The 21,638-nt window shown below is 40.3% G+C and overlaps 1 protein-coding gene and 1 long non-coding RNA gene across 2 annotated transcripts; both read left to right on the top strand.

Moving 5' to 3' along the window:
- The first annotated feature begins 3,379 nt into the window (after nt 1-3,379).
- LOC139074129 (olfactory receptor 1D2-like) lies at nt 3,380-4,321 on the top strand. The gene is given in 1 exon segment (XM_070562993.1): nt 3,380-4,321. A coding segment is annotated over 1 exon segment (942 nt).
- A 7,359-nt stretch (nt 4,322-11,680) lies between these two features.
- Nucleotides 11,681-18,089, top strand: LOC139074128 (uncharacterized). The gene is made up of 4 exons (XR_011523601.1): nt 11,681-11,915; nt 12,885-12,925; nt 13,129-15,070; nt 16,497-18,089. It is a non-coding gene; the product is annotated as an uncharacterized lncRNA (long non-coding RNA).
- The last annotated feature ends 3,549 nt before the right edge of the window (nt 18,090-21,638 follow it).

The following is a 21,638-nucleotide window of genomic DNA, read 5'->3' as shown; positions in this document are numbered from 1 at the left end:
GATAGGGATTGCACTAAATCTGTAGATCTATTCAGGGATTATTGCCATCTTAACCATATTAAGTCTTCCAATCCTTGAGCATGGAATTGTTTTCTGTTTATTTAGATCTTTAGTTTCTTTCAACGATGTTTGTACTTTTCAGAGTATAAATTTTGCATTTCTGTTGTTAAATTTATTCCTACAGATCTTTTTCTTTTTGATGCTATTGTGAACGGAATTGTTCTCTTAATTTCGTTTTCAAATTGTTTGTTGCAAGTGTAAAGAAATACAATTGATTTCTTATATTGATCTGGTATCCTGCAACCTTTCTGACTCCATTTATTAATTCTAGTAGTTTTTTAGTAGGATTTTCTATATTCAAGATCACGTCATCCATGAATAGATATGGTTTTACTTTTTCCAATCTCGATGCCTTTTTTAATTTTTCTTGACTAATTGCCTTGGCTAAATTAAATTTTAATTTTGATCTTTCTGCATTGCTTGAATTATTCACGCTGTAAAGTTTTTGTCTTTAATCAATAGTTTGCAGTATAGTAAAAAGAAAAGCTATTTTTATTTGGAAAAACAATTCTATGGAATATCTTAAAATTTATATCTTAAGCTATTGAAGAAATTCCAACAAATTCCAAATATTAGAAAGTGACAATAAATGAACACAAGTTTAATATGGAATCTAATGCAAACCAAATCATACCAAAAGATGATAAAGATGACACATACAGAAAAGGACTATAGATAAACCTCATTTATAAATATGACTATAGAAATCTAGATAAAATATGAGAAAATCAGTTTCAGTAGTTTATACTGGGAATGTTAGTATGTTTCAACAGTAGGAAAGCTATTAACATAGTATATTTTGATAAGCACTGAAAAGAGTTTGATCAAAAATGTAACAATCATATTTGATTTTTGAAATGCTACTGGTAAAATACAAAGAGACAGATAGTTGCTAAATATATACATTCACTTCTGTTTAAATCCATTTACATCAACCATGCTGCTTAAAACTCTTTACTGCACACAGAATAAAAATCTTAAAATCTTAACAAGGCTTGCATGATCTGATCACTTCTTACTGCACAACCTCATATGCCACTGACATCCTCTTCACTCCAGCCACACTGGCCCACATTTGGTTCCTGAAACATAAGATCTTCCCTACTTCAGGGCTGTTGCATATACAGCTGTCTTTCTGCAATGCTCCCTGACCAGTGCTTGACAAGATTGGCTTTTTTGTCCTTCAAGTCTCAACTAAAAAGACACCAAAATGTGAGCAGTAGTTCTCTCTCTCTACACGGCAGGGATTGATATAATTTATTTATATTTCCTTTTTGGGATTTTTAAAACTTTTTGTTACATATACATTAAGTTTTCAAAAGGAAAAAGACACAGTAATTGACATATAAAATTGTAAGATATTTAAAGTGTACACCACAATGTTATTTTAGTCTTTAGTAAATTTGAAATATTTGGTAAGATACAAAAGCTTAATCTAACTTTTCCCCAAAATTCTTAGACAGTTGTCCCAATGCCGTTATTGCATAATGCAACCTTTACCTGTTATCATAATAATTCACTAAACCCCACATGTTCTTGGCTCTGTTTCTGAAGTTTCTGTCCAGTACTATTGACCTGTTCACTCCAGCACCAGTATCACACTGTTTGAGTCCTTTATCTTTGACAGAGAAACTCTCCCCTTCCTACACTATTTTTTTACATTTCCCCAGATTATTTTCATACTTATTTTTTTAATTGCAGTAACATTGGATTATAACATTATAAAGCTTTCAGATGTACATCATAATATATTTTGAATTCTGTGTAGATTATATCATGTTCACCACCCAAAAGCTAATTATCGTCCATCCCCTCACATGTGAGCCTACTCACCCTTTTGCCCTCCCCACTTTCCGCGATGGTAACCACCAATCCGTTCTCCATTGCTATGTGTTTGTTTGTCGTTGTTTTTATCTTCTACTTATGAGTGAGATCATTTTTAGATGAAATTTAGTTTAGCTTTTGTTTCCTAAAAGCCATGTTAAAACTTTGACTTTGAATATGTTAATAGTAGAATTTGCACTTTTGCAATATTTCTGCTTTCTATTTGGAAACTTGGTATGTCTATCCATTTATTAAATTTTTACTTTATGCCTCTCCAGAGAATTTGAAGATTCTGCCTGATTCTTGTTAACATATTAATGAATCCATTTGTTTGTTGATAATGTGGATGGGATTGTTTCACACTGGATTTTGACCTTATTATTCCTCATTATGGTTTATATATTATAATAATAGGCAATATTTGTTGAGTGTTCACTACATGCAAGCTCTTTGTGTTATGCAATTTGTTATTTAATTTTATCCACACCTGACCCATTTTTCAAATGAAGAAATGGAGTCTTAAAAGAGTTCAGGTAACTTGAGGTTTCACAACTAGTGAACTCAGGTAACTGAGGTTTCACAACTAGTATGTGGCAGCACTCAGACTTGAATTCCAGTGTTCTGACAGCAGAGTCTTAATCACTGCATTATGTGACTTATGAGAGCACCATTAGTTTTTAATCTATTCATTGTGTGACTGGCCACTTTACCAGAATGTCTTTTTATTTCTAATGGCATTTCAGTTGATTACCTTAGGTTTCCTAGATAGATCATCCTATCAGCAAATAACGATAATTTTTTCTTCTCCCTTCCAATATTTTTACTTATTCCTCCTTTGTCCAATTGTACACTTTCCTATAATGCATACCCCTGTTTTAAATACCCATTTAAAATCTATGCAATATCAAAATATAGCAGACTAATCTCTAAGTACTTCAATAATATTGTAAGGTGATAGGATTTAAAATAAGACATAGTGGGGCCAGCCTGGTGGCCAGTGGCTAAGTTCGTGTGCTCTGCTTCAGTGGCCTGATGTTCTTGGCTTCCAATCCCAGGCATGGACCTACACACTGCTCATCAGGCCATGATGTGGCGGCATCTCACACACAAAATAGAGAAAGACTGGCACAGATGTTAGCTCAGCGACAATCTTCCTCGATCTTCCTCAAGCAAAAAGAGGAAGACTGGCAACAGCTCAGGGCTAATCTTCCTCACCAAAATAATTAATTAATTAATTAAAATAAGACATACACATTATTTCTATAATTTTGAGTATGCCAGATTAGACATTGCTGGAATGTCTAAGTTGCATAAAGATTTTCCATGTATGCTTTTCTATTATTACTTGATCACCTATATTTTTTAAAAATTATAAAATTTAATCTAAGGTATTTTTAATGCTGAAAAATAGCTGATTTTGCTTATCTGAATGTCCTTACTCCATTGAGTACACTATAAATGTTTGTTGTTGCTAATATTGCAGAAAGTTGGGGAAATGCATGGAGGAAACCAGAGTGGAGTCTCAGAATTCCTGCTCCTGGGGATCTCAGAGAGTCCTAAAGAGGAGCAGATCTTGTTTTGGATGTTCCTGTCCATGTACCTGGTGACAGTGGTGGGAAATGTGCTCATCATCCTGGCCATTGGGTCTGACTCATGCCTGCACACTCCCATGTATTTATTCTTGGCCAATCTCTCCTTCACCGACCTCTTCTTTGTCACCAACACAATCCCCAAGACATTGGTGAACCTTCAGTCCCAGAACAAAGCCATCTCCTATGGAGGGTGTCTGACACAGCTCTACTTTTTAGTCTGCTTGGTGACTCTGGACAACTTCATCTTGGCCACGATGGCATATGACCACTATGTAGCCATCTGCCGCCCCCTCCACTATGTAACAGCCATGAGCCCTAGGCTCTGTATTTTGCTCCTCACCTTGTGTTGGGTGTTCTCTGTCCTCTATGGCCTCTTCCTCACCTTCCTCATGACCACGGTGATCTTCTGTGGGTCCCGGAAGATCCACTATATCTTCTGTGAGATGTATGTCCTGCTGAGGCTCGCATGTTCCAACACCCAAGTCATTCACACAGTGCAGATTACTACAGGCTGCTTCATCTTCTTCACCCCCTTAAGGATAATGATCATGTCCTATGTCTGGATTGTCAGAGCCATCCTCTGAATACCCTCAGCCTCTAGCAAGTACAAAGCCTTCTCCACCTGTGCCTCCCATTTGGCTGTGGTCTCCCTCTTCTATGGGACACTTAGTATGGTATATCTGAAGCCCCTCCAAACCCACTCCATTAAGGACTCAGTAGCCACAGTGATGTATGCTGTGGTGACCCCCATGATGAACCCTTTTATCTACAGCCTGAGGAACAAGGACATGCGCAGGGCACTGGGAAGACTTCTCCTAGGAAAAGTCTTCCAGAGGTTGACATAAACACAATTTTGGAAAGGGCATTGGGGTGGAGACTGAGAATTTCCTCTACCATATGCAAGGCATTATCCTGTGGGCCATACAGGAGTGATTAGCACACAGATCCAGCTTAGAATGAGTTTATTGATTTGTGGTAAAGAAAAGACAGGCAAGTGTAACTCAATGTCCCCCAAACCTCACCAGCTTTGGTTATAAATAAGGTCACATTAACAGTAATACTAGATGTTTGCAGAATCAAATCCTTCAACTGCCTGACCACAGTCCCAGCCTTATCCAGACATATCCAGTTAAAGGCTAGGGAGGTCACTCATGCTCTCTAACAGATATCCACTCATGTACCTGGGCTATGGCCTTCTCTAAGGAGCCTGCTGCCTGTAAGCCATTTATAGAAGACACTTTGTGCTACCCCCACTGCAGGTGTCCTGGCTGAGGCCACCCCGTACCTGATAGGCTGAAAGGTGGAGCTCCTTGCTTCTGTACTGACCCATAGTCCTTCTGGATACAGCCCCTGCTGTCCAGGCAGAAATGGCAAGAAGATTCTTCTCTTTTGCTCTGGGTTGATTTTTAGACCTTGGGCTCCAAATCAATACTTCCTCTCTTGCCTTTTTCTGGCATTCCTTTTCTCTGAAAGAAGTCAGATCTCTTCCTTGGGAAGTCCATCCTGTCCTTTACTTCCATGGCTCCTCACCTCCATCTCTTCTTCATGGAAAAACTCCATCATTCCCTCTAATTAAACTTTCAAACATATCAACACACACTCACAAACGGCAGCAGTGGTGGAGGGAGTAGACGGGGGTGGGCAGGTAATTGTGAGACCCAAGCTCTACTAGGTTCAACATGCCTTGTGACAATGCAACGAATAGAAAGTGAATCGTAACTAATGAGAAGGTGAGTCACTGATTTGTGGCAATTTGAAAGAGGGAGCAATCCTTTACAGAGGAATCAGCAGAGCCGGTATTTAACCTAGACTTTGATGAGTAGAGTTGAATTGATTGATGTTCCTTCAGTCATTCATCAATTCTTTCCATTGATCATGGTTGAATGTCCTTTAGGGGCCTCAACCTGGATTCCAAACGTGAATAAGAAGCTCACAGTCTACTGAGAGAGGAAAAAATTACAGACAATGTAAATGGACCAAACTCATCAATTAAAAGGCAATGTTTGATAGATTGATTAAAAAATTAAATACATGGGGCTGGCCCCGTGGCCGAGTGGTTAAGTTCACGCGCTCCGCTGCAGGAGGCCCAGCGTTTCGTCGGTTCGAATCCTGGGCGCGGACACGGCACTGCTCGTCAGACCATGCTGAGGCAGCGTCCCACAGGCCACAACTAGAGGAACCCACAACGAAGAATACACAACTATGTACTGGGGGGCTTTGGGGAGAAAAAGGAAAAAAAAATAAAATAAAAATTTAAAAAAAAAAATTAAATACATGTATTTAAAAGAGACATACTAAAAGAATACATACTTCTTGAAAGCAACAGAAGAGAAACGGGTATATTTGGAAAACACTAATCAAAAGAAAGCTGAATGTAGGTATATTAACAGCAGATAATAGAGTCTTCAGAGCAAAGAGCATTGTTAGGGAAGGAGATTGTTACTACTTAGGGCAAATTTGAGATACACCACAACACTCTAAATCAAGCGAAGTTTAAGCTCTTCAAGTTTCCTCCCCCTTTTCCTGCAGGAACCTGATCCAAGGCCCCTATCTAATTCTTAATTTATGGTTTGTATTATTTTTCTTATACAGGACCCTAAATTATATAACTTCAGGCCCCAAAAATCTTGATCTGCGTTGTCCCTTCTTAAGTCACTAAGATAAAGCAACTTTAAGTATGTGTGTTCCTAAAAAAAACTCTGAAAATATGTGAAGTAAATTTGGTATAACCACAGTGAAAATTTATAGGATCACCATCATGAAAGGAAATTTTGGCAGGGCTCTTGATTATTAGTGGGTCAGATGGACAGAAAAATGGTGAAAATGTGGAGACTCTGAACAGTATGGTTGATGCGCTTGATCTGGACTTAGGTGCAGTTTACATGCAATGATTAGAAGGAGAATGTTTTTCTTGGGCACACATAGAACAGTTGCAGGAATTACTCATGTACTGGACCACACACACACAAAAAGCCTCAACAAATTTCAAGGAATAGATAGGCCGAGCATAGTCTCAGATCACAACTCAATGGGTTTGGGTGTTAATGACAGAAAGGTAAATAGAGAGTTCCAAATTTCTGGACATTGCTAATTCAAGGTTAGAAAAGAAATTAAAGTGGAAACTTGAAACTATCTAGCACTGAGTAATAATAAAGACATTGCCTGTCAAACCTTGTAGGACATGGCAAACACGGTGCTTTGAGGGAAAATTACATTCTTGAGTGATTATATTAGGAAACAGGAGAGCTTCATGTTTTTGAGCAGTGTCCTCTTAGGATTTGGGAACAAACGAACAATGGAATGAGTGCAGGGAAAGCAGAAGGAAGGAGATAAAGAACTTGGGAGTAGAAATCAATAAAAAGTTTAGTTCTTTAAGAAAATAACGAAGTGGACAAACTTCTGGGAAGATTAAACAAGGGAAAAAAGGAAAACACAAACACTACAATAGAAAAAATATGCATAAAACTAAAGACAAAATTGAGATTAGATAGGTTAAAAGAGTATTATTGACATTTATGCCAACAATTTTGAGCATTTGGACAAAATGAATGAATCTCTGGAAAAATGTGACTTGCCAGAGTTGACTCAAAAATAAGTGGAAAAATACAAAGTCCTGTAACTATTAGAAGAATTGAACCAGTGGTTAAAGATATCTCCATCAAGAAAATATCAGATCCCAATGGTTTTACAGGCGAGTTTCAGCAAGTTCTGGATCATCCAATTTTTTTTTCAAATTCTTCCAGATAATGGAAAAAATAATGAAACTTCCCAACTCATTCTGTGAGATCAGTATAGTATCACCTAATACCAAAGGCAGAAAAAAGTGCAAGAAAGAAAAATTGCAGGGGCTAATTTCACTTATGAGCACAGACACAGGAATTCTAAACAAAATACTAGTAAACTGAATACAACAGAGTATTTTCTAAATAATAATAATAATAAATGACTAGTTTGGATTTATCACAGGTATGTAAAGATAATTTGACGCTTTTTAAATCCACAAATGTAATTTGTTATATTGACAGATTAAAAGAAAAAATATGTAGTCATCTTAATAGATGTAGAGAAAGTGTTAGATAAAATTCTAAACAAAAGAATATCTCTGACAAAGCAGTAAAATTATTTTATTAAATTTCAACTCTTGATATATATCTTTTTAAGATTCTGTGTGATGAAATGGGAAGCTCACATGGAGCTCGCCTGCATCCTGAAGTTCATCGGTTTTCTTGAGAGGCAGTCTTTGTACGACTGAGTCTGAGATGAACTAGCCACTTCATGGAACGCCATTTTTACCCAAAAGAACAATTGACTGATAAACAATGGCTATTCAGACTTGAGTATTTGGCAGATATTGTCTCAAAAACGAATAAAGTGAGCCTATCCCTGTAAAGAAAACAACTGACAGTGTTCTCTGCCAGTAACAATATTTGAGCCCTCAAGCAAATATTAGAATTTTGGAAATTTTTCCATTTGGAAGATATACATAATTCAGATAACTCAGTGAGTCAATATTTTCCAAATAATCAATGCCTTATGTGACAAATCACCTATGGGTAAAAGATTCATTCAAAATGCAAGATAGACCAATAGATTTTTAACGTTATAGAAGATAAAAAGTTTCCGTTTTGATTTCTTTTCTAACCTTGAATTACCAATGTCCAGAAATTTGGAACTCTCTATTTGCCTTTCTGTCATTAACCCCCAAAAAATAGCCAAGTTTGAAAGCCTAGGAGGGAAAATCACCAGAACCCAGAAGGGAAAGTGAACTCTCAGCAGTAACGAGTTGAATTGGTGCCCTCTGGGACTACTGAGAACTTCAGGGGATGAGATTTTAACTCCCATCAGCCAGGAGCTGAAGCAGAGGACTCGTGTCAGTGGGATCTAGAACCAGACATCCTGTATATGAAAAATAAAAGGCTAAGAAATCTCTGCCTCATTCATGAATAGAGCCTGGAAAGTTTCCACCCTCTGACCCACAGTCATAGCTGGAAGTGAACCACCTGTCCTCGAACGTTTCCTATTTCATATCTCTTTATCCCTGTGTATCATGTCTTATTAGGGATCAACACCCATAAAAGAACGAGGGAAGAAGCTTGATTGGGCAGAGGAGGCAGTCAAATTGCAAGCAAGCCAAACAAAGCATTGGCCCACCCAGCAGGGAGATCTGGAGTGAATGTTGATCATCAGAGTTGTCCCTCATCAGCCCCAAATGGACAGTCTTTAAACCACCGCCTGGCTCAGTCACCAGGTATGGACTACCCTGGGAAGGATGTGTCCTCAGGCAAGAAGGCTCTATGCGGTTAAGGCAAGTCCTCAAGGAGCTGACAGCTGGAGGCTCGCTGCTGACTGCCGCACTCCTCACAGCTGGACACAAAGCCTGTCCTTGAAGGGGGATCTGAGTCAGTGCATCTCCAATTTTTCATAGACATGTAGAGGCAATGTCATCGAGGGTCCCCAATAGCTAGTTACAGAGCTCACGTTTTATTCCATGGGCAATGAATAGCCCATGAAAACTTTCAAGCATGGGCATGACATGCCCAGTTGTGTGTTAAGTGACAGTCTCAGTAATGGTTGTGAAACTGAAGGTAGAAGAATGAAAACAGAGACCAGTTAGGAGACTACCAAATTGTCCCCAGTGAAAGGAAGAACTTGCACAGGGTACTAACAGAAGTATACAGGAGTGGATGGATCAGAGAAGAATTTAGAAGGTTAAATTTTGAGGGAACCAAGCCAAGACTGTGTACTTTTGGAAGGTAAGTCAGGGTTCAAAAGCAGAAACTCTCAGCATCTACCCTCACCCCTTACCAGCTGCATTCAGCTGATTAAAGGCATCCCTCTGCATTTGTTCACCAATTTCCCCAGTATCTAGGGCACTGCCTCGTACATAGTAGATGCTCGATAAATATTTACCAAATGAATTGATGTGTGAGACGACAGAGACTCCAAGTCAACTGACAGAAGATGTGACCACCACTTCCTGGTCACTTTAATCTTCAGAAACCTTATCAAATTGGAGTCTATACATACACACAACCAGCCAAGGTGAAATTCAGAACAATGAGAGGGCTGACACAGTAGCATAACCTAGTTTGGGCTTAACAGCAGCTGAGAAATGAATGGACGTGAACCCTCTCATGCAGCAGATCCAGTGGAATAAAACAACCTGTAATTTTCAATGGAGCACAGGCCGTTTTCTTTCATTCCAAGGCCATTGGGCACACTCCCCAGGCTGCCATCCCTCCACCATCAGGCATGCTACCCACTTACCTCTGGACCAAAAGCCTCTTCTTGGCCTAAGCATCACACACGCACACACAGATTTCAGACCTTAGCTCTCAGGAGAATGACTAGAAGTGCATATTCTGAGCACCCCAAGGCAAGTACCTAAGATGCCATTTGATTGGAAAATAAAAAGCATAACTCCATTTTAATTAATCCATAATATTACGTATGAAGTCCCCACGGACTTGTTTTTTAATTGGCTTTTTAATCGGTTTGCTTGCAAAAGCAAACAATGTAAATGTGCATAAAATTAAAAGTAAGGAGTCTGTATACATAAACGCTTATTTGCGTGAACTGTTGGGAAGGATACTCAAGAAACTTAGAAGTTCCCTCTGGATATGGGAACAGAGACATCAGAGTAGGAGAGAGACTTACTTTTCACTAATTACTCATTTGTGCAGCTAATATTTTTTCCATATAATATGTATTACTTCAAGAATACATACATTGTCCAAAGTAAAATAAAAAATAACTCTGCACCCTCCACCCCCCATATCCACTTTGACATACTAAGAGTAATCCACTGTTAATAGTTTCGATGTGTATCCTTTCAGATATTCATCCTTTTTCTCCATATATTTTTCTGCCCCAACAATGTGTCTGTGTCTACGTATGAGATTGTGGAATAAACTACTTAAAATTACCCAGTCATAGCAATAAGGCTCTGTGTTATCTTTGTGGTTCAGAGTTCAGAGGAACAGAACAGTGACCCAGCGGGACAGTCAGCAATGCTGCTGGAGGCACTTTTGCCACGTTGCGAATGTGGCAGTGCCCACTGCAACTAGCACCATGCCTCACCAGCAAGCCCACATGACTAGACCACTGACTGCCTCTGTACCCGGTACCAATCCCAGGCTGGCTTATGGACAGAGCATCTTCTGTATTCAGTTTTCTTGTTGAGCAAGGATCCCCACAGTTCCCATTTTAGTGTGTGTCCCTTCAGCCTATCTCTATTTGCCTATTCAGCAGGACCCAGCTCTGGGCCTCTGCAGGGAGGCTGCGTCAACCTCTCCCGGTACAGAAGCAACCAGTGCCCGGTTCTCAGCAGCTTCCTGAAAACCTGGAGCGTCTGTGTCTGTCGGAGCGGGGCGGGGGAGCGCTACAGCTTTATCCACTAGCCACTATAGGCGCTCGTGCCTCAGGCCTACAGTTTCCAAGGATTAATAGAATGATTGAGTCTTGAAAAAAATATGCATTATTGTCTCCAAAATACTACAACGGGAAAATTAAAATTACTAAATATTTACTTCAATGTCTGTAAAAACTAACACATCAACTTGTCAACAGCAACTCAAACCTTCTAGAGTCACCTGACCAGTTCCGTTCACTGTGGGGTTGGAGGTGCATGAATCTGTTCGATTTTACATGGGGTCATGCCTCCAACAGCGGGCACCGAAGGGGTGTGGGGCGCCGGCTGGGAGAGCCCGGAAGGGCTGCCTCCCGCCCGCCCAGCTCCGCGGAGCAGGGTAGGTGCTGCCCACAGGGGCCTTCTCCCTCCCCATTCGGGACTCTACCCCGGGCCCCCGCTCGGCCGGGACAGAGCATCCAGACCGCTAGCCCAAGGAAAGACTCCGTTTCCCCCGCTCCTGTCGTTTTCTAAGGGGGAAGGGTCGGCCGAGCCCGGAGCTCCCCCCAGGACCAGCCGTCTCCTGAGCTCGTCCAGCCCCGTGGCTGGGGTCTAAGACAAAGGGAATTAGGGAAGGAAAACGGCCAGTACAAGTACTACGGGGAACCCCCGAGACCCCCAAGGCGAGGGTACCAGGCGCGGGGCAGCAGCCAATGGGAAGCCTGAGGGGCGGGCCTCCTGTTGGATTGACCAATGGAAGGCCCTGTTAAAGCCGGGCCGACAGCCAATAGGGAGGCCTGAAAGGCGGGACTCCCGCAGAACCAGCTAATGAAAAGCCCGGAGAGGTCGGCCCTCTAATTACCTCCCCGACCTCCGCTGAGCGTCTCCCGCTGGTTCCGCAGGGTGCGAGCGCCATCCAGTGGCGGCCTGGCAGCGATCTACAGCTTCGTTATTAGGAACTTAAAGTAAAATCCGGCTGTTCTAACCTTCCTAGAGTTCCCCAAGGTCAGAAGAAAGGATGGTCCTGCGACCCTCCCCGCCCACCGGGGAGCAAAATAGTCCGGGACCCTCCTACCCCGCCTTAGAACTGAGTGAGTCCTTCCCTCGACCGCCAGGCGCCCGCTCTCAGCCGTACCCGGGCTCCCTCGTTTGTGAGGGCGTTTGGTGCAAGGATTCTAAGTTAAATACTAGCAGATAGAGTCCAAATTACGTTAAAAGAACAATGCACAATGACAGTGATCAATGAGATCGTTAGGCGAGAAAAAGCATTTGATAAAATTTAACATCAATTACTGAGTTTAAAAACAAAAATGAAACTCTCGGTAAACTAGGAATTCAAAGAAACGTTAATAAAGACTCAGAAAACCACAGCGAATCTCACACTATGTGAAAAGCATTCCTATTAACGTCGACTCAAAAAAAAAAACTTAAGCCTACTATTAAAGTCAAGACGGATACAAACACCCCTGCTTTCACGGATTTCACTTAATGTTTTGGAGAGCCTGACCAAGCTGTAAGACCTTAGAGGGAGTGGTTAAAATCGGAAAGAAAAAAAAGACAAAATATCATTATTTCAGGTGAAATGATTTTTATTTGAAAATCCAGAAAAGTTCGCTAAAAACTAGAGGATTCAGTAAGGCGTCTGGAAGAAAGATGTATTTGTGTGTACAATGTATTGTGTGTGGGTATACAAAAAGAGGGAAAGAAATAAAAGGAAAGAAGACTATAGCTTTCCTATATGCTAGCATCAAAGACTTAAAAGATGTGGAGGAAAAGATCTTGTTCACTAAAAGAGGGGAGGCAAAAATTTTGTTATATGGAGATGATATGATTGTATACTTGGAAACATAAAGAGGGTCAATTGAAAACTATTAGTAACAGTGAGAGGATAGCGTAATTTGGCTGGATACAAAATCAATGTACAAAATTAATAGCATTTCCATTTACAAAGAACCTGGTAGAAAATATAATAGGAATAAAAGAAGCCCATGTATAATAGCGGCAAAAAGGGAAAATAACTAGGAATAAATTTAACAAGAAGTATTCATTTTCTTCCACAGGCCACTGAGGTACATAAAAGAAAACTTGAAATCGTCGAAAGGTATACCCTGTTTGTGGATAGGAGGTTCGATATTAAAGATGTTAAATCTCCCCAAATTAAATTATATCTTTAATGTGATCCTAATAAAAATTCCAAAAAGGTTTTTGAGAACTACAAAACTTTATCTTAAATTTATGTGGAATTATAAACTTGCAGTAAAATCAAAGGAATAACTTAAAATTTCCCTAACCTTATTGTCACAGATATCAAGGTTGAAAAGTTCACAGTGTCCAAAGCAATGAAAACAATTTATTTGAAAACTCACAACAAGACATGGCATCAAGAAATTTCATATCAACTGTATATGCAGATTGTAAACGCTTCCAGAAAAGAAATATAATCAACTATAAAAACTCAAGAATCAGAATGGTTATTCTGGTTGCTAGAAGACAGTGGAGCAATGCCTTCAAAATTCTGTGGAAATAAATATTTTCAACTCAGAATTTCCAGCCAAACTAGTAATTTAGTGAAGAGGTGGAATAGAGACATTTTCAGACATGAGAAGACTCAAGAAGTTTGTCTCTCATTCTTTCATAAGAAGCTACAGGGGGACCAGTCCCGGCAAAATCAGAAAGTAAATCGAGACCAAGGAGTTCATGGGATCCAGAAAATCAGAGAATTAACCCAGGAGAGCAGCAAACAGAAGTCCCAGGATAATAGTTGTACAGGTCAGCCCAGAAAGCAGCCGGGACAATGGGAGCAAAAAGACAAAGGGCTCCCAGCTAGGGAAAAAGCAAAGTCAGTAGAACTTCAGGAAAGAAATAAGTCTATGCCTATGAGAAAGTGGGCAAGTTAAAACTGAGGTAACTCTTCTTCCTGGGGAAACATAAAGCTGCACAAGAAAGGAAATGAAATTCTACTTAACTTTATAGGGAGCAAAATGTATATCATTATAATGACTAGTACACCTTGATGGCTCTTATAACTGAAACTGCTGATATTTAAGGAAGAATAAGATCAGGGGGAGGTTGAGAGAACTGATTCTATATCTTCCTGTCCTAAGAGGAAGACAATAAATATGACTAAAATTGATCAATCAATAAATAGCAGTATAATCATATTATCAAACAATGTGACGGTAACAACCGGGGGGAAATGCTTAAGGAGGTAAAAGTGACTGCCTCTGGGTAGCAAAACCCGGAGTGGGGAAGGGCGATGTCACATCACTATTTTTTGTTTAAAACCTCCTTGTACTATCTAAATTCTTGAAATATGATTAATTTATCTTAATTTAAATAATGATGTAAAGAATAACCAGGAAAAAAATTGGGGAAATCAGAGAAATACAGGGAGGAGAGTCCAGCCCTGTGAGATATTTTTAAATATTATGAAGTTACAGTAAGTTAAATAATTGGGACTAGCACAGAATAATGCAAGACTGTTCAGATATGGACCTATGTATGGAAATTTAATAAATGACAAAGATGACATTTCTAATCAATGAGGAAACATTGGGATATTCAATAAATAGTGCTTTGGAAACTGACTAGAAATCTAGAGAAAAACAAGTGAATCTCTACCTCACTTTACCCTTTATGTCAAATTCCAGATGAAACAAAGATTTAATTTGTTTAAAAAAATAAAACCGTAAAAGTTTAAGAAGAACACATGGGGGGAAAAAGGAAATTTGTAATCTTAGATTAAGGAAAGCCTTTATAAATTAGCCACTAAATCATGAAACCACGAAAAAAGATTGATTTGGCAGTTGCTGCTGGTTGCCGCCCTACTATCCTTTCTCCTCTTCTTCCTAACTAATAAAGGCTGATTTTGATGGTGGAAGGGAATGAACCATGTGCCAAAAAAATCATACTCATCTTTCTAGATTCCCTTGTACTCAGGGGTAGCCATGTGACACAATTCCGATCAATGAGATATAAGCAGAAATAGTGATTTCTGAGAAAGCTTTTCTTCCCTGATACAAACCCAACCTCTTTAATCTTTGCCCTTTTCAATCTGGAATGGAGATGTGAGGACTGGAGGTGCAGCAGCTATTTAGCAACCACGTGGTGACCAATAAGGTGATGAAGACTGCATGGTAAGGAAGCAGAAAAATGGAGAAAACCTGGTTCCCTGATGGCATCACTGAGCTCGTGAACTGCCTACCTCCAGACTTCATGTTTGTTAAAAGACAACTTTCAAAATAAGGTAAAATCATGCTTCTCATACAGCATAAAAATGAACGTGTATTAACTTTATTTAATGCATCAATGAGGACACTGCCAAGATGTTACAATGCAAAGAACAGACACATTTTTAGATCACGAATATTTAAATGAACATATAAACAGAGGCAAACTGGTTTGTCCATGGGGGTGGGGCACAGTAGGGGAGAGTTGTCCCTCTCCTGGACATAATGCATTTTCATATCTATAGAGAGACTAGAATTATTTTGCTCTGCTATCAGTTATCTGAAACCTACAGAGTTGTAAAATAACCCCGCTAGAGTTAGAATTGGATAGGTGTGCTCAAGACGGTGCAGTTTCCATTTAGGCACAAAACTTTCCCTACATGTTGCATGAAATGAATATTCTCCCATCTGTTCGAGCGATTGTTAGTTGGCTTTTTATTTCCAGTAGCTGAATAGTGTCTTAGCTGATGCAGCTGATAAATTTGACTACAGAAAAAAAACTCTATACAGCGTAAAATAGCATAAAAAGCCAAAAGACAACAACAAACTGAAGTAATATTTCCAACATGAATGACAAAGGACTAATTTCCTTAATATTTAAAAACCAAACCAGTAAGAAAAAGACTAATGACCCAATAGAAAATGGCAAAGGGCATTAACAATTCACAGAAAAAGAGATGCAAATACCTTTCAAACATAGGGAAGATGTTCTAGCACATTCATGAGTTTTGAAAAAATGTAAATTAAAACTACAATGGAATAGTATATTTCACCTATCAGATAGGCAAGAATGTAAAAGTTTGTTGAGCGTGAGGGAAATAAGGTATTTTCATACATTCTTGTAGAGGGGTAAATTAATATAGCTTGTGTGAAGGACAGCTTGGCATAACTTATAAAATTCAAAATGCACATTTCTCTTGCCACAATAATTCCACTTCTAGGCATTTATCCTGTAGATATACTGTCTTGTACACACAAAGACATATGTAGAAGAATGTTCTTTGTAGCACAGCTTGCAGTTGCAAAAGACTGGTCAAATACCACTCATACATCCGTAAAATGGAATACTATGCAACCATTTAAATAATGGGGTAACGTAATAATATTAAAAGTCAGGAGGAAGGGTTTCCTTTTCTCCACATTCTTGCCAAGACTTGTTATCTTTGTCTTTTTTATAATAGCCATCCTAACAGGTGTGAGGTGATATCTCATTGTGGTTTTGATTTGCATTTCCCTCACGATTACTGATGTTGAGCACCTTTTCATGTACCTGTTGACTATTTGTCACTATTCTTCTGAGAAATGCCTATTCAGATCCTTTGCTCATTTTTTAATTGGGTTATTTTGGTTTTTGCTATTGAGTTATATGAGTTCTTTATGTATTTTGGATATTAACCCACATATCAGATAAGTGACTTGCAAATATTATCTCCCATTCCATAGGTTCCCTGTTGGCTCTGTTGATTGTTTCCTTTGCTGCACAGAAGCTTTTTAGTTTGATGTCATCCCGTTTATTTTTACTTTTGTTGTCTGTGCTTTTGGTGTCTTATCCAAAAAATCATTGCCAAGACCAAGCTTTTTCCTTGTGTTTTCTTCTAGGAGTTTTAAGGTTTCAGGTCTTATATTTTAATCTAATCTATTTTTAGTTTATTTTTTATATGATTTGAGATAAAGGTTCAATTTCATTCATGGTTGTTAGGAATGTAAATTGATACAGCCATTATGGAAAACAGTATGGAACATCCTCAAAAATTAAAAATAGAGCTACCATATGATCTAGCAATCCCACTTCTGGGTATCTATCCAAAGTAACGAAATCAGAATCTCAAAAAGATATCCGTGCTCCCGTGTTCACTGCAGTATGATTCACAATAGCCAAGATTTGGAAACAATCTAAATGTCCATCAATAGATGAATGGAAAAAGAGAATGTGGTATATAGACAATGGAATATTGTTAAGCCTTAAAAAAGTAGGAAGCTCTGCCATTTGCAACAACGTGGATGAACCTGGAAGACATTATGCTAAGGGAAATGTCAGACACAGAAGGACCAATGCTGCAGAATCTCACTTACATGTCGAATCTAAAATAGTAGAACTCGTAAAAGCAGAGATAGAATGGTGATTGCAAAGGGATGGGGAGAGGATTAATGGGGTGATATTGATCAAAGGGTACAAAGTTTCAGTTATGCAAGATAAGTTCTAGAGATCTAATGTACAGCATAGTGATATAGTTAACTCCTATACTGTATATCTGAAATTTTCTAAGAGAGTGAATCTTAAATATTCTCACCAAAAAGAAGGAGGAGAAGGAAGAGGGGGAGAAAATGGTAACTATGTGAGGCGATGGATACTTTATTTAGCTTGATTGTGGTGATCATTTCACAACATATACATATATTAAAACATCAAGTTGTATACCTTAAATATATACAATTCTTATTTGTCAATTTTACGTTAAAGCTGGTTTTTTTAAGTCAGTTGGAAAAAGGTCAGTAAGAACCTTTGCAATGTCACTCTTGCTCCAGCATCATTATTAATTTTTCCATGTTCATTAAATGGTCAGGGATTTTTAGGTTATCGGCATATCCCTTTTGTCTTTAATAAACAGAGTTCTATAGTGGATACCTATTGGGAAACTGCTCAGCTCACAATGACCCTTTAACTGTCCTCATCACCCACAGGATTATTTGTGGCAGCCACTTGCGCCAACCTCCTGGCTATAATTGATTGGAGAAGAAGGTTATCACCTGACCTTCATAGGCCAATCAGATTTTCCCTCATAGGACTCTGAATAGAACTAAATACTGGCCCTGGACTGACTCTTAAATGAAAGAGATGTGGACTTGTATGTTATAGAAAGGCTTTTTACCAGAGAAGTAGAAAGCTGGTCTGTCAGTCTGAGTCCAATCAGGAGAGAGAAACCACACAGTAACTTGAATAGAGACGATTTAATAAAAAGAATTATTAACTGTAACGCAGGATTAGAGAATGATGGTTTGACTAGTAAGAAGTGAAGAGAACTCTAAAGAGTACAGGAATAGTAGAAATAAGGAGCAGCCACCCCTAGGGCTGAGACATGGTGCCCGAGGAAGCAGCACCTCCCAGGACTAAGATCCAGACCTTGGTGGCCTCAGGTCCCTGCATGGAAAAAGAAAAGAAGTCACTGTGGTTCCGCATGAGTGGACCTTGCTGGAAATCCACCCTCCGTTCTCAGAGAGGTGTCTCTCTGGAAGCACAATGCTATAGAACTACCTGGACATGCAGCGGTTAGAGGAGGTCATCGAGAGGATGGGACCACCAGGTGACCCTCCAGCTGGACCTAGCCAATCAGAGGCTCCTCATGCCCTCCCCGTCCTTGGACCCTGCATCCCACCGGCCTTCCCCACACTAGAAGCTCCGTCAAGGACACACTCTTGAGAGAGTAATGTATTGTCGAGACCATCTGGACTGTATACGTGACTGAAGCCAGTTAAAGCCTCTAAATAAACTTTTAAGATTCTGGCAGGCAGATGCAGAGATCCAATTGTCTCGCGGCTGCCCAAGACAAGCCTCGTAAGTAAGTTCCTTTGCTTATTAAACCTGCCAGCTACCCATCTGGAGTGGTCTGCTTCTTTCTTCAGTCTCTCCTTGCCCTTTGTGTTTGGGAGCCAGTTTCAGATTTCACCTAGGAAACTCTGGAGGTTGTAAACCAACAGAGTGCAAGAAGAGGCTGTTGCCAGGAGAAGCCTCTGGCCACCGGGTGCTGCTGGCTGTCTTGCCCTGCAGGAGCTGGGCACTGGAGAAGCTGTGGCACTGCAGGAATCTGGTGCTGGAAGAGCTGCCCAGGCTTCCAGAGCCAGACGTGAAGCCCACACATGCGCCTGGGCTCCAAGAGTTTACAGAGTGAACCTTAAGAGCTTGTCAAGCAAACACAGGAGAGCCAGAAGCAAAACCCTTCCTCCTGCAATGTCTCTCTTGCACCCTCTGCTGACAAAGCTTCACGTCGTGCCAGCTGGCAAAGGCAACGTTTAAAGGACCCGGGTCCATTTCACAGTCTAGGCAGTGAAGGGGAAACGGCGTGCTGAGACCAGCTCAGTTGGTCTTCAGGGAGAGAATAAAGCTAAACAAAAACCACGACAGAGCCATAAGGAAAAGACCCAACAATGCAATAGAAAGGGAAAAAATACAGAGAAGCAGAGAGAAAAGCAGAAGCGAGAGATAAGGCAAGAGGCCTGACCACCTTTGCTGTCCTTCCTGTGACCCAGCTGCATCCTGTCCTTTGATTCTAGGAGACACTTCTCTTTTTAATAAATGCCTCCTCTTTGTCAGCTGAAACTAGCTTGAGCTGGTTTTCAACCCTGCGACAAAGTCATCCCAATCAGTACAGGCTGGCAATAATAAGTCACTGAATTAAAATTTGGGATAATAATTTTATCATTGCTGAGACCTTGTAATGGGTTATAATTATTTGGATCTGCTGAAATTTTATCCTTTCCAGATTTTGGAAACTCTCTTCCTTCATGGAAAATTCTATAATGAAAAAAGTTAAAATTCTTTTCCATTATATTCACTATTACACTCGAAGTGGTGCAGCTGGATTTCATCTGGGCCTCATCTCTGGACTTCTCCTCAGATTTCTTATTAGTGATAAGTTCTCGTAAAACCTACCAATTGCTATTTTAGAGCTAGGCTATAATGACTTCCTTGTTTGTCTTGCAGGGGATTAGTAAACTCATCCGATCCATTAATTTGAGCAAATTTTCTACCATCTTTCTCATAAAGTGTCTGCACCTTTCCATAACACAGTCTCGCTTCTGTCTCATCACTCATTTGTATCATGTTTTCACATGGAACTGTTGATGTTGCAATGTGTTCTTATTCTTTTCTCGGGGCTGTTTCTGTTTACCGTTCCACTTGATGGCGTTAATTCATCAGCCACATTCTTTAACTGCTGTAGTTACTGGATTATTTTGCCTTTCACATCATTAGTGACAGGGTACACTTCACCCATGGGTGTGATCTTCAGCTCTTTCCAGCAGATCTGTTTTGTTCCTAGGTTGCTGGTAGGTTTCTGCAGTCTCACATCTTTCATCTGATAATTTGTTTTGGTTTGGAAAAAGAGGCTCTAACTATATTTTAATTTTTAATTTTAATTTAATTTCCAATTCTCAGTATCTGATTTTTCTTTTCACCAGATTCCTTCTATCTGTTTCACGTGTGATGCTCATCTCCTCTCCCACTGTTTCTTATTATAGGAGGCCCTCGTTCATGCAGCCATAATCCATTTGTATTTTAAATTACTCCTTACAAGCTTCATGTTTTATGAATATTTCTCTATTCTGTTCTCTCTAGCAATTTCCTTTCATTTTCCTGAAAGATCTTGTGTCTTGCTGGGACACACAATTCTCCCACATTTGTGACCGTGATGATGACAATCCCCTTGGGTGGGAGACTGGCATCTCTCAACCCCCCTGAACCCTCACTGTTCCCCACCTTTTCCTCATTGGACCCGGACTACTGTAACAGGAGAGAGGCTTACACAGAGACTGCACACCGGATCAGTGGTTTCCGAAGTGAAAGACCATATCGGAACCCCTCATATGCTTGTTAAAAAATGCAGATTCCTGGGCCCTACCCAGCCCAGATGAATTCTAATCTCTGGAATGGTGCCTGAAAGATGCATTTTAACAATCTCTCCAGGTGATTTTTTTTGCACCCTGAAGCTGAACTGCTAGAGAAGAAGGCCTCTCCAGATGGGAGCAGTATCCTGTTCTAGGGGCGGGGTGGGGAGGCACTTGTCTAAAGTTGAGGACAAACTTCTACAAAGTTTCTGCAGCCTCTGAGGCTTCCAGCAGCAATCATCTCTGCCTGAAGAAATAGAGACTTAAAGTCCCCTTCCAAGGATCGCTGCCCTTAGGTGTCATAACTGTCTCTCTCATAACTATGTCAGGCTTCCTCTCTGGACCTTAACCCTGGTTCCCATAACCAGCGCCTGCCATGGGAGCACAAGGGGCACCATGACATGTTTGACGACAGATGTTTGAATGGGCCATAGTAGTAACCCACCAAATTCACATTTCAAATTCAGAGAACCATTGGAGACAGCTATGGAGTCCCACTAGACTTCCAGAGAGGCACCATTTCATCAGAAGCAGCATTAAAACCACTCCAGGGCCAGTTGGGTGGCGCAGCGGTTAAGTTCGCACGTTCTGCTTCTCGGCAGCCTGGGGTTCATTGGTTCGGATCCCGGGTGTGGACATGGTACCACTTGGCACGCCATGCTGTGGTAGGCGTCCCACATATAAAGTAGAGGAAGGTGAGCACGGATGTTAGCTCAGGGCCAGGCTTCCTCAGCAAAAAAGAGGAGGACTGGCAGTAGTTAGCTCAGGGCTAATCTTCCTCAAAAAAAAAAAAAAAAGACCCAACACTCCACCCCATTCCCAGGCAATAGGAGGACTAGCTCCCTGAAGAAGGGAGAGCATCTGACTTGTCCTACAAGATTGAGGGTCCTCCAAACACATCCCCTAGTGGGTCATGGTATGGTGACTGTCTCTTGCCTTAACACTGTCAAGACCACCTGTTGCTGCTAGGGTCTGGGGAAGGAG

This window comes from Equus przewalskii, chromosome 10 (assembly GCF_037783145.1).
Source record: "Equus przewalskii isolate Varuska chromosome 10, EquPr2, whole genome shotgun sequence".
NCBI lineage: Eukaryota > Metazoa > Chordata > Mammalia > Perissodactyla > Equidae > Equus > Equus przewalskii.
This window is presented reverse-complemented; position numbering and strand designations above follow the sequence as displayed.